Source organism: Pundamilia nyererei, unplaced genomic scaffold (genome assembly GCF_000239375.1).
Source record: "Pundamilia nyererei isolate P.nyererei 1_Seehausen unplaced genomic scaffold, PunNye1.0 scaffold00136, whole genome shotgun sequence".
Taxonomy (NCBI): domain Eukaryota; kingdom Metazoa; phylum Chordata; class Actinopteri; order Cichliformes; family Cichlidae; genus Pundamilia; species Pundamilia nyererei.
This window is the reverse complement of record NW_005187537.1, coordinates 1,106,615-1,122,977: the sequence shown is the minus strand read 5'-3', so window position 1 is coordinate 1,122,977 and position 16,363 is coordinate 1,106,615. Positions and strand designations below refer to the sequence as shown.

General features: G+C 39.5%; 1 protein-coding gene across 4 annotated transcripts in view; it reads left to right on the top strand.

Annotated features, from left to right (window-relative positions):
• LOC102196289 (Kv channel-interacting protein 2) overlaps window positions 1-16,363 on the top strand; it is a 107,159-nt gene that overhangs the window by 67,856 nt on the left and 22,940 nt on the right. The window contains exon 1 of one of the 4 annotated variants that reach the window (XM_005743857.2): window positions 13,534-13,656. The exons of the other annotated variants lie outside the window; for them this stretch is intronic. Coding sequence (XP_005743914.1) covers window positions 13,551-13,656 — 106 coding nt within the window. The 5' untranslated portion in view covers window positions 13,534-13,550. Of the gene's footprint in view, window positions 1-13,533; window positions 13,657-16,363 lie in introns of those variants that run through there. 4 annotated transcript variants of the gene reach the window in all.

Below are 16,363 nucleotides of genomic sequence, written 5' to 3'. Positions count from 1 at the left end.
TATTTTCTGCACATTCCAGCACATAAAATAAAATATTTTTTTGTGTTTACACTCACTCTTTTAAATAGATGCAAGTAAAACACAGCAGAAAATAACTAAAATCAAAGACTAGTGGTCCTGTTGCTCTATTTTCACCTGTAAAGCAGGAGTGGGGTCGGTGGTGCTCAGTCTGTAAGGATGAATTTCAAAGTTGAAATGCATCTTTCTTTTATGTTATGTTAAATTTGTTTTTGATTCATTTAAAGGAATGTTTAGTTGGATTTCTTCTATCCCTCCTCTAGCCAACCTTCTATTTCCCTCCTTTGTCTCTGTGTGACACTTTCTGTAATAGACAGCAGCCGCTGAGGACAAAGGGTGCACTTCAGGGCTATCCACCAGGGACACTGGTGGTCAGAGGCACTAAAAGTCTGATGGACCCCAGCTGGGACAGAGCTGTCGCTTCCACTCAGCCATCCGGGCATGAGGAGGGTCGGTCTCAGACAGATACGACCTTGAGAGAGTGTGCTGCTGACCTCCAGTCGATATGACAGGGAGAGAGAGAGCAAGAGGCCGAGAAGGAGAGAGCGGATGGATGGGAAGAAAGAACTGGAGGTTGACTGAAGTGGGGCAGATAGGAAAGGATTCATTTTGACAATAAGAGTGTGTTTGAGTGAAGTGATACGCAAGCTTAAAAGTTGTAAATATTTTTGTCCACAAATCTTTCAAACATCATGTTTCTCTCGCTCTCTCCATCTCTGTGCTTAGGCTTTTTAAATTAATTTGTTCTAGCATCAGCCCATAATAATCAATTTCACAGCATGTCAGAGCACATTAACATTTAGTGTAATGCATGTTTACTCCCCAGCCTCGTCTGACTAGTGTAAAACAATCACAAACTGATGGTTGATTTATTGAGTTATATCACTGTCTTGATTTCCACATTGATTAAAGAGTTACTTTTTTGTTCATGTAAAAAGCCTTAAGCATTTGTGACTCTTTTAGACAAATAAAGGTAGAAAATGAAACTAAAAAAGCATTTTATAAATAACTAACAGACAAATAAATATATCATACCCCACTAAGAGACTTCCTCACCAGTCTTCTTGACTGACAGTACTCAGTGTCCCTCTTCTTCTCTCTATCAGTGTAAATGTCTCACTTGCCTGTCATTTTCTCAAGTGGCACTTGTCTGTCATCTTTTAGCTCTGCATCAGTTTGATGTCTGTCAGTCAGTTCTGTGTGTGTGTGTGTGTGTGTGTGTGTGTGCGTGCGTGTCTGTGTGTTTGAGCCTGTGTGTGTAGGTGTGTCCCTGCATGGGTTCATCTTTGTGCATTTGCATCTTTCTAGGTGGTCGTCTTATAGCTGGATATTTTCATGGTTCGGCATGGACATACTCCGATACAACTTTACATCACTTTTTTCTGATCACGTGCTGCACTCGCAGATGCTCAAGAATGAAGGAAAAAAACTGCAGAAAGTTCTTTTTTTTTTTAGTTATTTTTACTTTCCTGCTGGAAATAATCGCCAGTGTAATTTTTAGCATCTCACTGCAGTGGATCAACGTTCAGTATTTGCTCTGTCAGTATAAATAAAGGAAGACAGTGAAAAGTGGTTCGTTTATTAAGTCCAATCATGTCTGGGACTCTTACACCCTTAGTGGTCAGCAGTACCATAGACTACACATTTCTTTTAATCTCATCATAAAACAAAATACTGCGAGTTCTTCCTCCTAAATGTCTTCTTGGTCTTTGATTGTCTTCCATTGTTAAGGTTTAGTAGCACTGTGAAAACCAAACTCCTTCAAATAATAGTTATATGGAAGCAGACAAAACCCATCATGTGTTATTACATAGAGACATATAAAGAAGACACTTCCGAATGCTTATTCTTAAAGGGTCTTAAGACTTTTTATATGGTGGATCCCCTTTCTGACACAACCCCAAAGAGGTTGATGCATGTTGATCTGTTTTGTTTGCTGAACTGGTCCAACAATAAACTTGTTACACGATTTTATCCTAAACAGAGAGCCTCGGCCTCTGAGGCCTCTTTCATCTGTTGGATGTCTTAGCAACACTTCCTCTACTCCTTTTCTGAGTGAACAACCCCAAAGATAGTTGTGTCTCTTCCCAGGATCAAACCACATACCTTTTACTTGTTTAGTCACTGTGGAAACTACTCTGTAAACACACGATGTCCTTAAAGGGTTAGTGAATAAATAAGTTATGGTGATATTAGAAGCTCCATTTGAAATAATAACATTTTGGTGCCTGCACATTTCAAAAAGTTTGGACAGAGGCAAAAATTAAAAAAATGTTGTTGAACAAGCAAACATGCTGCAAAGGTAGCGAAAGGAAAAAGCTATATAAAATATATATGTTCAACACGGGTTAAAACTGCAGTGCAGAGGAAAAAAAATGAAGACAAGATCTAAAACAGCCACCGCTCATCTGTGTCCAGCCTGCAAAACTGTGTTGTGTTTAGTATGATCAAAAATTGAAATTCTACCATTAATGTGGAACAATATATAAAGAGTTTGGAGTGATATGCTGTCTTTGAGGTGATGTCTTATTCAGGAATTCCTTTCTGATTTTCAGCAAGACACAGCGAAAGCACAATCTGCACCAGCTGCACCAGCTTAACTTAAGTTCAGGTCAGACCTGTCACACGCAGAGCATTATATAATGAAAAATATGGCAAAGGATGAAATCCTGTATCAACAAAAATGGGAAGATGTCTCACTTTGAAGACTACAGCACTCGGTTTCCTCAGTTTCCAGACATCGATAAAAGAAGTGATGCAATGCAGTAGAAAACATGTCCCTGTCCAAACTTTTTGAAAACATGGTACTCTTATCAAATTCACTCATGCACTTCAAATACAGAAGTGTATACTTTTAAAAAACTGTAAGCTTGTCTTTGTACAAATCCACTTTGATTTGCAGTTAATACAGGGACATTATTGTTCAATAAACACTGATTTAATTTATCAATGTAATACTTTGTTTTATTACTACAGTAAGCTCCTTTACAGTTTTTTATTAGCTGTAGTAACCACAGTGTCACTTCCCTGCTCTCAGTCACAGTGATGCTTTCAGTCTGATCCTGATTTGTGTTCTGCTGCTTTTCCATTGTTTTGTCTGCTCATCTGTCTGCGAGTCTGCATGATGTCAGTCTGACTCCATCTCCATTTCCTCTGATCCAGGCCTTTTGTGCGGCTGCATGTTTACACGCGCACACACGCGTCACATATGGGTATGTGTGATCTCATCAGTTCCCACCTCCGGTTCTCCAAATCGGATTCTTCTCGGAGTTATTTATAGCTGTTGTGGCCCACTCCACCATGTGCATCGCATCATGACCTGTGCTCCTACCTGCCTTTGGGGAAAAGGGGCAGCATGGGTTTATCAGGTGACTGTGTCTGTGTCCTCTCTGTAGCTTATTTTCATAGTCAAGAGAAATACTTGATTACTCACTGTGTATTTCAAGGTTTTCAGTTGGAGTTAACTCATTTGTCTCATTCAGTGCCAGCACATGTCATCTGAAGTGCTGCATTATATGCTGTGTGGTACATGGAAAAATTTCCAGGTGTGCATTTCTAAAATGCTTAACTGATTAATGTGATAGCCAAATAGACTACATTTTTTTTTCCACCTACATGCAAGTTTGTTCTTACTTTAAGTGCAGCATTACAGCAGTCCAATGAGTTTAATATATTTTCCACTAAAGGTTGAAGACAGATAATGGCCTCCCAGTAAGTTTTTAATGAAAGTAGCTGTAAAACAAACCAAAAAAAAGTTATTTAAAAAACAGAAGATGCAGACATGAATTAAAATTTTCCTCCATGACACTAGAACACCTACTAATGTTCTCACCTCCTATCTATTGGCATGAGACACGTGTGGCGGGTCTCTAACCACATAAATAAAATGCTGTGTTCAAGCTTGTGTGGCAACAAGGTGGCTTTCACACACTGGTGCCCTCATAAACAAATGTTTATGAGAATGCATATATTTATTGGAAGATGTAATTACATACTAATCTATTTATATTTATAAGTACAATATAATTTTTTTTCTATTAAATAAACTTACAAAATGACTGACTGTTCAGCTAACTGTTGTGCCCATGTCACATTTCTTACTTTCTTCTATAATTTCAAATATCAGCTCTCATATTTTACTCTGACACGTGCCTCTGCACTTCAAGCCTGATTAGAGAGACAGTGCTGTCTTTGGATGTCTACTGAAATCCACACTGTAAATATATAACACTATTTTCTTCCCCGATATTTGTACATTTGATATTTTTGAATACCGTTCATATGTATATAGTGCCACAGAACGATGCACCTCACCACCCTCCTTTCTTTCCCTCATGTCTGCACTGAGCAGGAGATGCTCTGTATCCCATTGTACATGTGTATAGTGACAATAAATGGCATTCTATTCTATTCTGTTCTAATGACAGGACTATTTTTAAACCCCAGCATTAGCAAAGTGATCAGAAGATGTGAGTATAAATGATCATATCACAATGACCAGACTTAGAAAAAGTAACGCTTAATAGGAAACATGAGGTTTGTTTTGGAGTAAGCACTTTATTACTTTTCACCCCAATAATGTGTGGCTGGTCTCAAGAATTCAGATTTTTCCTTCTCATAAAAAAATTGAATTTCTTTTACTTGGCCAATGGTTGGGACAATCTGTTACTGACAACAATCCCGTTACTTGAAAATGATTTTAAATGTAATTGCACTGGTTGAGCTCACAAGTTCAACAGCCTTACATTGTGTACTTGTTAGTTTACACAACAGTCCATGATCAGCTGACTTTTACAGTAACTGAAGGAGATACAGTAGTGGAACAAATGACAACTGCATGTCTACATATTGAAAATCGGGGTAACTTAGCTGCCTTTTTAAACTTTAGGGCACTGTCATCAAATTAACTATGAATACAGCGGGTCACGTGAAAATAAATGAGATCAAGATTAACATAGAAATCTAGAAAACAATGGCTGATTAGGAGTATAACCAATCACACTGCAAGGTTTTATTTAGCCCGGATTTGGACGTCTCTTCAGACAACTGTAGTAAAGTATATTTACTCAAAGGATGGGAGAGTAACAGGAAAAAGGATTAGAAATAATTACTCTCTGGAAGGCATGCTCAACTCTTTTCTGAAATAACCACTCAGTCTGCATGCGTGAGTTTGTATGTGTGTTTGCTCTGCAGAATGCTAATGGCTCGCCATAGCTTTCCCAGCCATGTTAATATGGTTTGTCAGGTCCACAATGTAATATCAGAGAGACAGTGGTTCACAAACTAAGCTGTGTGTGATGAAGCACAAGCAGCATTGTGTACGTGTTTCTGGCTGTGTTACCATATGTGTTATATTCACTGGCACAATGTAAGAGATAAAATTGGAACGCCTGTCTGTGTCCTTTTTAAGGGATACGTGGGGCAGGGTGAAAATAGATGGTTGTAAGTGTGTGTGTATGCCGGTTTGTGTGTGGCTTTATGTTCAACCCAGACCTGGGGAATTGATGCTGTGCGTTGTGTCCATGACGACAGCTTCTTTCTCTCTCCCTCTTTATGTCTCTCACCCTCTGTCAGTCCATTTCTCTCTTGCTTGTTCTCTTTGGTGACAGTTGACAGATTTAACACAATAGAGCATTTGACTGGGCCTGGCTGTCTGAGACAATCATGGCTTCCTCTGCTTCCCTTTCGTCCCCTCTCCTCTGTTATCTACATTATATGTGATTTCCCGATGTAAACAACCGGTTGCACGAATTGACTCGTATACAAAGATGCTCTATGTGCGCGTAAAGATTCTCAATATCCACCGTGTTTGCATGTGATTGTGCTTAATGCATTTTTATCCGTGGTCATCAATAGTGCGCTATCCCCCCTCTGTGACTTTGCAGGGCTTTGCGTGTGCAGTACAGGCAGGTTTGTCCTTTGGTACAGGTTGGATCATTTTGTGCCTTTTGATTAGCTGCTGATTCAGCGTGGCATCAGCTCCACGTGCTTGCTGTCATTGTCCTATTGTCCTGTTGTCCATGAGACATTCATTTAGATATCACCAGATGGGTTATATTATATTTGTGCTTGCCTAGGCTGTATGAGTCAGTCAAAGTAATGAACAAGGAATTCAACTGGCAGTCGACCTTTTTAACAGGGAAGATATCAGAGAAGGTATTAAACCTGCTGTAATTAGGAATTTATTTTGCGTTTTGTTGCTGGTCAGGGCTTTTATTTTTAAAATGGTTGATTAAAGCTGTGAGTCTAAGTTATTTACAGGAAAAACAGTCGGTCTTCCTATTTGTAATGTTGTACACATGGCTGACTTTAAGGTTAAGCTAATGAGGCGATGTTAATGATTTGGCAGCAACTCAAAACTTGTTCATGCTTTTTTCTGGTTAGTGGGTGTGTAAATGACATTGAAGGGCACATAAAATCCACTTACCAGAACATTCGTTACACATTCAAGTGTGTTGTAGGTTTTATTTTATGTGCAAGAGGGCATGTGTGCTTTCTTTGCTTTGAAATATCTATAAATACTTTAATCTGCACTGACCTCTAGTGGACGATGTTTGAAGTTGCGCTTGTTTTGTTGAAAACGTCCAGTGAGGAGGTGTGTGGCTGATTATTTTACGTTTCTGTGCTGTGATTTCCTCTTGCAGTCCATGAGCTCACAGTACACCCACACTTTCCAGTAGTAAGGCACACTTTTGCAATATTTTGTAATTCTCTTTCCTCTCTCACAGTCTACCTTTCTTCCCCCCGCAACCTTCTTTCCCATTCTCTTTCTTCTCTCCCAGTAGGTTTTCTCACCATCCAGCACCTGCTCGCCGGCACTATGAAATTGAAAATTCACTCATTCTGCATTCAATACGATATGGTATAAATAATACATTGTTTATTTCTAACCATCACGCGCCACACTGGTTTTGTACTTTTGTTTTTGCATGGAGAGTTGAAAATTGGAAATTTCCTACATTCTTATCTCTGTGTTTTCAATCAGCTGTGTTGCCATTTTCTGTTGCTGCACTTGTTGCCTGTGCACTGTGCTTGCAGACTTTTGTCACCGTTCCACATGCATTGTGCGCTGCCACGGGGCATAACGGGAATAATACATCAGCGGTAATTTACAAAACACACTGTCAGTGCACATATTAGACATAAATGAAAGACATAGAGAGACTCATTCAGTCTTGCTGAATAGGTAATTGAGAGTAGGTGTCTTTTTTTTAAACCTTTTTCATTAGTACATGAAACCTGAGGGTGAAAAAAAACATGCCTTATCAAAACAGGTGGTGCATGTTTGTTCATGTATAGATGCACACAGTACATGGGAAAAAACATTATGTCACGCCCACAGGAAAGAAAGAGATACACGATTGTGCTACCACAAAATACAGCTGTTTCATAATACAAGCCAAACATTGCCCACCTGTGTTGGTTATGTGGGCTCTGCAGTCACTGGTCATAATGAGCAACTCCGAGGAGAGCATTGGAGGTTTTTATGCATTCATCCTCATTTCCATATTCCCTCTGTCTTACTGGCTGTTCATGAAGAAAGGTGAGTGTCACTCTTAGAAAGATTTAAAGATTTCTGTAGATCTCATTCTCTTAATTTGTTTAAGGTTTGTTGAAGGTGCTATTTTAAGCGGAAATCTGTATCATAAACTTATTGAAGGGTTAATGAAAGATTTAAAGGATCCACCAAGATCCAGGATCTGTTACATGAGAAACACTTTAAAGTGCTTTGAAGATCATAGCTGCTGTTATAAGGTGCTATATAAATGCAGGCCATTTACAACTCTGCTACTTATGGAACTGCATTTCTGGCTCACTGGAAATCCCTTTTAACATGGCAGATTTAGTAGGAATGGCAAGTGAATGGATATTTCACTTCATATTTAGTCTCCATGCTAATGAGAAGCAAAATGTTACAGATAAAACAAAACAAAAATGAGATTTAGGAAATCAGCGAGGTATTGTTGCATTGGCGAATAGTACTATTTGTAGGTGATTTATTGTTGATGTATTATAATTTTACTAACTTGCATAACATATTAACACTATTAGGGGAGTGAGGGGCGTGTCAGTTGGGCTATTTATTGCAAGGGATGAAAAAGAAGAGAAGCTGCGATTATTTAGGTACGTGGATGTTATACAGTAAGATAATGAAACTGAATGGAAAACGAACTGAATGTGATGCTTCTTCCCTTGATGCCTACAAGTCCGCATGAGTTTCTGGTTTAGCATTAAAATACCTGATCTTTGCCCTTTGTGCCCACTAGATGTCCCAGTCTAGCTGATCTGGAATTTAAGAACGTCCATATTCTTCCTCCCAACCCCCAAGTCAGACCTGTTCAGTGATGTTGTGTAGTATTTTTACTGATTATACTGTCACATAATAAGGCAGTTACACAAAAGATGACATGTTTGGCCATACAGGCACATTTATAGTGATTAAACGACCATACTTTATGTTTATCCTTGTATTTATATGTTAAAAAAGTGGAAACAAAATAGGTTTGTGTGTGTATTTTTTCTTAGGCATGTTAAGTCAAGCGTTATTAATGCAGAGATCAGATAGTAATGTATACATGACAGGGTCAGTACAGCAAAACATCTCCATAGAGCCCTTAAGAGCAATATAAGCATGTAGCCTGTCATAAATCTTCATTCCTTCAATCAATGTACCCCGAGGTGATCTGATCTCAAATGTCAGCTCACGCATCCATAATAATCCCCTGAGTCTTAAGTTTGACATATAGAAAGAATGGTAAATGGTTAATGGCCTGTATTTATATAGCGCTTTACTAGTCCCTAAGGACCCCAAAGCGCTTTACATATCCAGTCATCCACCCATTCACACACTGGTGATGGCAAGCTACATTGTAGCCACAGCCTGGGGCGCACTGACAGAGGCGAGGCTGCCGGACACTGGCGCCACCGGGCCCTCTGACCACCAACTCGCAACTCTTGAGCCACGATCGCCCTCCATAAATACAGACGACACATGTCAGTAAATTCACTCGAGTCTATTAGAAAAGCCATAAACCTATCAGTACAAATGAGAACAACACACTCCACAGTTTAGCGCCTATCAGTTGTCTAGCTTCCCCTCAGTGCTTATGTCTCACAGCATCTCTCACGGTATATTTAGCAGCAGAAGAAATTTGGAAAAATCAATAGTAGGCTGGGAAGTTTGTGATTTATTTTTAAACCTAAGTGATTCCAGTCTTCTCATAATATGGTTCATACTAGAAAAAGAGAGCAAATAAGGTTTGGCTTTTAAGGTCTCATTAGTCTGCGATGTCTCAGCAGGGAACACACAAAGTAACCTCAGGCACCATATACTTACCAGACTGTATGGAAATTAGCCTTTCTTCTAGCAAAGTCCTCCACATAACTCCATCCCTACTATTTGTAGTTTCTACTATTTCATAAATGATATTCATTTATGAAATCATACCAGATACATATCTATAGTAGCGAACTAGAACCTGTATCATGTTATAGATGAATCTCTGTAACATTGTTGCAGATTGAACTAATTGCCTTTCAAATGGTTAGTGAAAAAACAGTTATTGATAGAGATTTTTTTTTAACTATATGGATTAGTGAGTCGTGCATGGAGTTTATTCTTGTTCATATCAAATCAGTTTAGTCCACTTTTATTATAATTTGAAGATGCATAAATATATGTAAACTACAACTTGACAGAATATTTGTGGGATCTCTCATTTTCTTACCCATTTTAAGTTAATGGGCCATATGTGTACATACATAAAAATTCTCAAAGACTTTCTTGAAGTTTTAATGTGATGTTTATTTAGTTCATAAATTGAAAGTTGAAAATGTATCTACATTGTCTTAATACTAGCCTTTCAACTCTGCAGAGAGAGAAGAAGACTATTTTACTTCTGCATGGATCAGGCCTTTATTTCATGGTTTTACTGGGCTGTGAACACCATGCACAACATTTGGACAGCTCTTAAACTGAAGCGTGAGCATATGTAGATACTTTTTGGTTTAATACAGAAGTTTAAATGCAAAATGATCTCAATAACATAAAGAAAGAAGTCACACATTACATGAAAAACATCAAAACAGCTATTTATAATTTATAATTCAGACAAATTCAAGAGTATTTTCTATTCTAATGACCATTCATAAAATAGTGGCAAAACAGTTTATGCAGTATACACTATTTGTATATGCTGTATTTGTAAGCTGTCGATGGCACTGTAGTGTGATGGAGCTCGAAGTCTAACTGTGTCTAATTTTGGACCTGTTGCACCGAGTTTTTGAACTTAATGAGCTTTTTGATTGAGAGGGTCGTCCTTTCTTTTGAAATTAAAAGCCTTTGGAGTTGTAGATTTGATGAGAAATAGCAGAGAAAGTAGGGTAGGAGGATAGCGGAGGAGTAGAGGACACGTCTGCGGGTCCAATTTTCTATGGTGACAGCCAGAATGAGGTGAAAAATCCTCCAGGAGGCGAGAGATGCTGGAGGGTAATAAAGAATAGATACCTCTTCCCTCTGCACTTCGCTACACAGAGGAATCTGACCTCAGTCACTCCTGCTCCTCAGTTTGTCCTTCCTTTGTACCCTCTTGTTCTGTTTCTGTCTTTTCTTACTTCTCATTACTTCCCCCTGCCACCACGTGTCTTGCAGCAGCCTGCCTCACTTCTTCCCATCTATCCCCTTGAATGGCAACTCTTCAACATAAAAGTGGGTAGAGAAATCATTTTTAACCAACAAGTCGGGCTCAGGTTTCTTTATATCCCTCTCTCTGTCTCTGTTGTCAGTGACTGGTTTAATATTTCTCTGTTTACATTTACCATGTCTGTAATTAGAGTTCTGCTTCAATACAAATTGTATACACTGCTGCTGTAGAATTAAGAGAAAAAAAACAGCTATGGTGGTGAAGCGTCTCTCGGCTTTGACACTGTTTATATAAAAGCAACGTCAGCCAAGAATAGGTTTCCTGTGACCTTGTCTGAAATGTGCATGCTTGTGTGACCCACCATGTCCACGATGGCGCTGTTTATGTGACAGTAATGAGGTATGCCACTGCACTGCCCAGTTGAAAATGTAGCAACAGGAATGTCAAGAAAGAGAAACAAGAGCAGAAGTAAAAACAGACACTGCACATTTGTCAAGCTGCTGCTGTCTTTCCTCTCTCAACCCTTCCACTTTCCAAAGAAAGAGACAATGGGAAAAACAGCGGGACAATAAGACAGAGAGGCAACATACCATTTCCCCCCAGCTCTGTTATTTTTGCAGCATAATGTGAAGCGATACCCTCCCTGGGAGTTATTCAGGGTGGGGCAGAATTTACTTAGATAGTGGGTAACAGTAACAGCCTGCACAGATTCAAGTTGAATCTTTAGGTATCCAAACCTGAGCTGATGACTGACAAACACTATGAATATTTAGGGGTGATGCAATTACCAAATCACAGCACGAGTCCTTATGAAAGAGGATATGTTTTTCTTTCTTTAAAAAAAAAAGATCAAGAACTGATCTCAAATATTTGGCAGTAAGAGTTAATTAGTTTACCAATTTTTCTTTATTACCGCACATTTATGATGTTTGTTTTTCATTCACTTTACACATTTTTCTGTCATAAATCCTCCACTGTGTGTGAAGCATTTGAACCACGCCATCAGTAATATAAGATTAACTTATGGACAACTCATGGTTGGTGACCACAAGTCAAAACAATTCTATAGAAATGCTTATCTCTATCAACAGATATGTCAATATGGATATTTTGAAACAAAGGACAAGATTTTCATTACTGGAAGCTTTGTGGTTAGCTCATCTGGCCAAAGGACCAATGAGCCCATGCCATGCTGATTCATCTGTTGTCCATCCACAATTTACAAGAAGCACTATTCCTGCTACAGTGTTGGTCATAATTTAAACACATTTACATGCAATGGTAACCGAGTGGGTCTTCACCCAAAATGTGCTCAAGGACAAGCTCACATTTGTCATTTTCAATTGATTTTAATCCTCATTAGTTTGTCAAATAAAGCCAACCTTATATCTTTCTGGATTTCACACATTTACAATAAACTCTGAAGTGTGGGGGATTGAGAGCTGGATGAACAACTATGTCAACTGTTCTGATTTTAATTTCTAAACCACTTGTCATCTAAGTTCTACTGAAAAGTCATGTTCGAACAGGGACCCTGTGTGGAGATTAAAGGCAGGGTAGAATTAGCCAAAAGTGGGAAAACTGCAGCATGATTTGACTTTTTATTATCTTTTTTAAACTTGTCTGCAATTTGCAAACACTGAGCCGTGGATAGAACAGGAAGTCAAAGCCTAGACATCAAAATTGGCAAACTAGCAAAAGAGGTCCCAGGTTGCAAAGAAGCTAACATGATAACCAATAAAAAAAATGTAGAGAAAGCCCAAAGGTTTTCTTTCAACAATAGCAATAGCTAGCATGTTTATAGCATGTCTACTATTTACCTGAGTACAGGTAATCTAATAGGACGTTCTTGTAGAACTTTCTCAACCGCTTCTGCCATGTAGGCTAATTTTGTGCCACACGTAACATTTTTGTAAAGTACATAACATGCCCCTCAGCATGTACCTTGAATTATTACATTGACATTCTTCTCATAGAAGCATTAAGCATTTCTATACCAGAGCCAGAAATCTGAGCCCTTGTAGCTACACATTAAAAAAGTTAATGAGACATTCTATCGACCGACAGGAACAACGTCTGCAGAACAGATGCTGCAATCTCTACAGTGAAAACACACATTTGAGATGAATTAAGGTGAACGTAAATATGTTTTTTTTCCATTACTTAAATCTGCTTTTAAACACTCTCTCCCAGTTACCAAGGAAACCACATTAGGCAAATCAATGAAGGTAATGTCGCTGGAGAGGGAGGGTATACCTCAACTCTCTCATCTCCCCCAAACGATTTGCCTCGCTGTGTGTGTGTGTGTGTGTGTGTGTATCTGTCTCTGTTTGTCTCTCTCCCTCTCATTTTCTATGCCATCTCCCTCTCATCCTCTCCCCTCTCTTTATCTGCCGCCTCTCTCTCACTCACTCCCTCTTTCCCCCTCACAACACTTGCTTCCTGACAACCACTGCCAAAGGACTAGCAGGCGCAGCGCATCCCTAGATTCCATCACTCGGCAGGCAGGGGGGCCTGGAAGAAGAGGAGGAGAAGGGAGGGGGAAATGCCCCCTAAAAAAGTTCAACAGTTGCGACGTTCTGGACTTCTGTGTGACAGCCTGTAGCTTAAGTGGTTATGGCCTTCACTGGGGAATAAGAGGGGTTGACTGAAGAAAGATTCTGGGGAGAGAAGAGAAACGCCCGTCAAGCCAAGCTATCAGCCGCTTATCGTTATAGTTGACCTCACTTTGTAAAATCCCTCTGAAGTTAGAACACTTTGGACTTCATCAAAGTGATTAAAAGGGAGGAAGACAGTGGAAGACAACTCTGCTGAGCTTAAAGTGCTCAGGCTGAGGACAGCTGGACAGGTTTACATGTCCTGACTTGGACATATGGGCGGCCTCTCAAGATGTTGAATCTGGACGGGTTAGAGGTGATTGCGGTGCTGCTGGTCATGGGTCTCTTCATCAAAGTCTTAGAGCAGTTTGGGATGTTCGAACCTGTCGGTGGGGAAGGTAATGCTTGTTTGTTTCTTTAAGAGTTTTGTCTATTAAAAATAATTATATAAACATAAACAAAATGAGTTCTCTGATATTAAATGATACTTGTTTGTACAAGTGAGTGCATGAACAGTTTTATCTGCACCACGCATTCCTTCTGGTTCTGAATGAGCTGCAATCTTTTCCAAGGGTTTGGGTTACCAGTGCAACAGTGGGCCATGCAACACACGCTCTCATTTCCCAAACACACACACACATACACACATACAGAGTAACTTTAGCCGTGCGTGTGTGTGGCCTCTCTCTGCCCCAGGGGTGTGTGCTTTTACCTTTTAATCGATATCACTATGGAAAGAGTGGGTCTGAGTGCAGTGTAGAGGCACTTGTCTCACTGAGGGAATGTCAGCCGTACTGTTTGTACTCTCATTAGCTTAAAACCTAAATGTATAGTTGGGTAAAGAAGGGAGATATGGAACATTTTCTTTGAACATTTTCAAGTCAGTGCGCTGTCTTGTTGTTATTTGAGAAAGTCAAACCTGAATCAGATCCGTCTTTTAGTAAATAAATTTTGGTGCTTTTCTGATCGCTGAATCATTTGTACCAAAGCTGTACTAAAGGGGTTTAACAGTTTAACAAAATGTAATATTTACTGAAAGATACATTTACAACACAAAATACAAAAGCACCTGCCTATTAGTGAAGAAAAAAAGGTCCATTTCTGCTCTGGCTCACCTCCAGGAGCTGGCACCACACACCAAGGCCCTGTTTGGCCTGTCTTATCAGGGTGACCTGTGTTTTGTCCCCCCCCCATCCAGTTCCTACTTTACGTTGTTCACGCTTCCTTATCTTTCATCTGTTGGTGACAAGAGGACAGATGGGATTCGCATCCCTATTATCTGTTTTGTTTACTTGTTTGCTTGCTTGTTTTTTTCTTTGCACATTGCCCACAGTGCTCTGTTCAGTTCAAGTAACTTTAGCACTCTAGCAAGATTTTCTTCTCAGCATTAGTACCAAAGCACCTCTACTCCACTTTTGAGTGCTTTAAATATTAAAACCTTCACAGATTAAAAGTTCTGGTGTATTATTCTGGATGTTACACTGGAGGAGACACTCTTCATCCCTGATGCACCAGCTGGACTGCACCCAGTAGTCAAGGTGTGCCAGCAGCTCTGTCATCTCAATAAAGTTCCTCTTGGAAACCTCTCATCTACACACAGCACTCTACATACCAAGCATGCACACAGACAGACACACACAGAGACACAGTGGAGATCCCATTTATTCTTCCATTATACTTAGGACATCAGTCTTCTGCATATTTTGACCATGGTTTATGGAAAGTAGCCGCCTTAATAAATATGTGTGCGTGTGTGCCAACTCCCTTGTGAGTACTTTAGCTAATGAATTTTTTTAATGGAGGAACTTAGTCTAGATGGCAGAATGAATGCATCACTCAGACTATCTGCAGAATCACCAAAGAGTTTAGGTCCAAACCATATATGAGCGTGTGATATACCAGCTTCAGTCTCAGAGTATGCGTGCTATGTATGTTCATGCCAAATGCAACTTCCAGTACAGTTACATTACACAGCATGCACTGTGTCCACTGATCAAGTATCCATTCCATTTAAACTCATTAGTACCTGTCTCCCTTAGGATTACCCCCTTACTAAGCTACCAGTGGGGATTGAGAAAAACGAGATTATGAAATGATAGGTAAAATTTATTTCTCCATTTTCCAAAACTGATATTTTCTAAGAAAGAAGAAAAGAAATAAAATATTCATTCTTTCTCTGCTCCCTCTTGCCAGACTCATTTTCCTCTACCCATACTGAGTCATCTTCTGGTGAGACAGAGCGAGACCAGTAAAATAAGGAGACTGTGTGACTCTCATTACTTTAATGAGCTGTGCTACTGACCCATTGGTGATTAAACGCATATATACAAAGTAAATGCACATACTTTTGTGGAGAAAAGGAGAGGAAACTCTTTTGTTATCGAGGATGCGTGCAGCATGCGTGAAGTGCACTCTGGTCGGGAAGTTTACAAGGTTCTGATAGATTTAAAGCTAATGGCTAATGGCTGGAGTGTGTTCTTTGGAAGTTTATGAGGTGGAAATAGAAGGGATGTGCTGGTCTGTGCTGGATGGCAGCATGCCTGAGAAGAGTTTTTATCAACACTGCAGTTTCCTCCATCTTCACCCTTTTCTTTGAGTAGAATGTGTTGACTTTAACTTATTCAAGAAACAAAAGAAATCTCTGTGTAAGTATTTGCCTGTGATAAACATACATGTATTTACTCTGCCTATTTCTTTTGCTGATTTACTTCTCTGAGAATATCAGTGACTAATATCCTAAAATCAAGCTAAGGCCTACTGTTTGTGCTGTAATGTATTCACTCACTTCATGAATGAAAAGTGTGGCATCTTGCCATATGCTCCACAGCCTCGTTTAGCCTTTGATTTTCAAATAAATTTGCCTGGCACCGGGTTGGATGAGTTAGCTGGTGTCAGGGACATATTGAAGTGCTGCTTCATCACTTCTGCAAGGTCTTTGATACTTTAATGTCTCATATCAATTTATACCAGATTTAACATTAGGATGTGGCCCATACAGTGGGGCAGAAAAGTATTTAGTCAGCCACCGATTGTGCAAGTTCCCCCACTTAAAATGATGACAGAGGTCAGTAATTTGCACCAGAGGTACACTTCAACTGTGAGAGA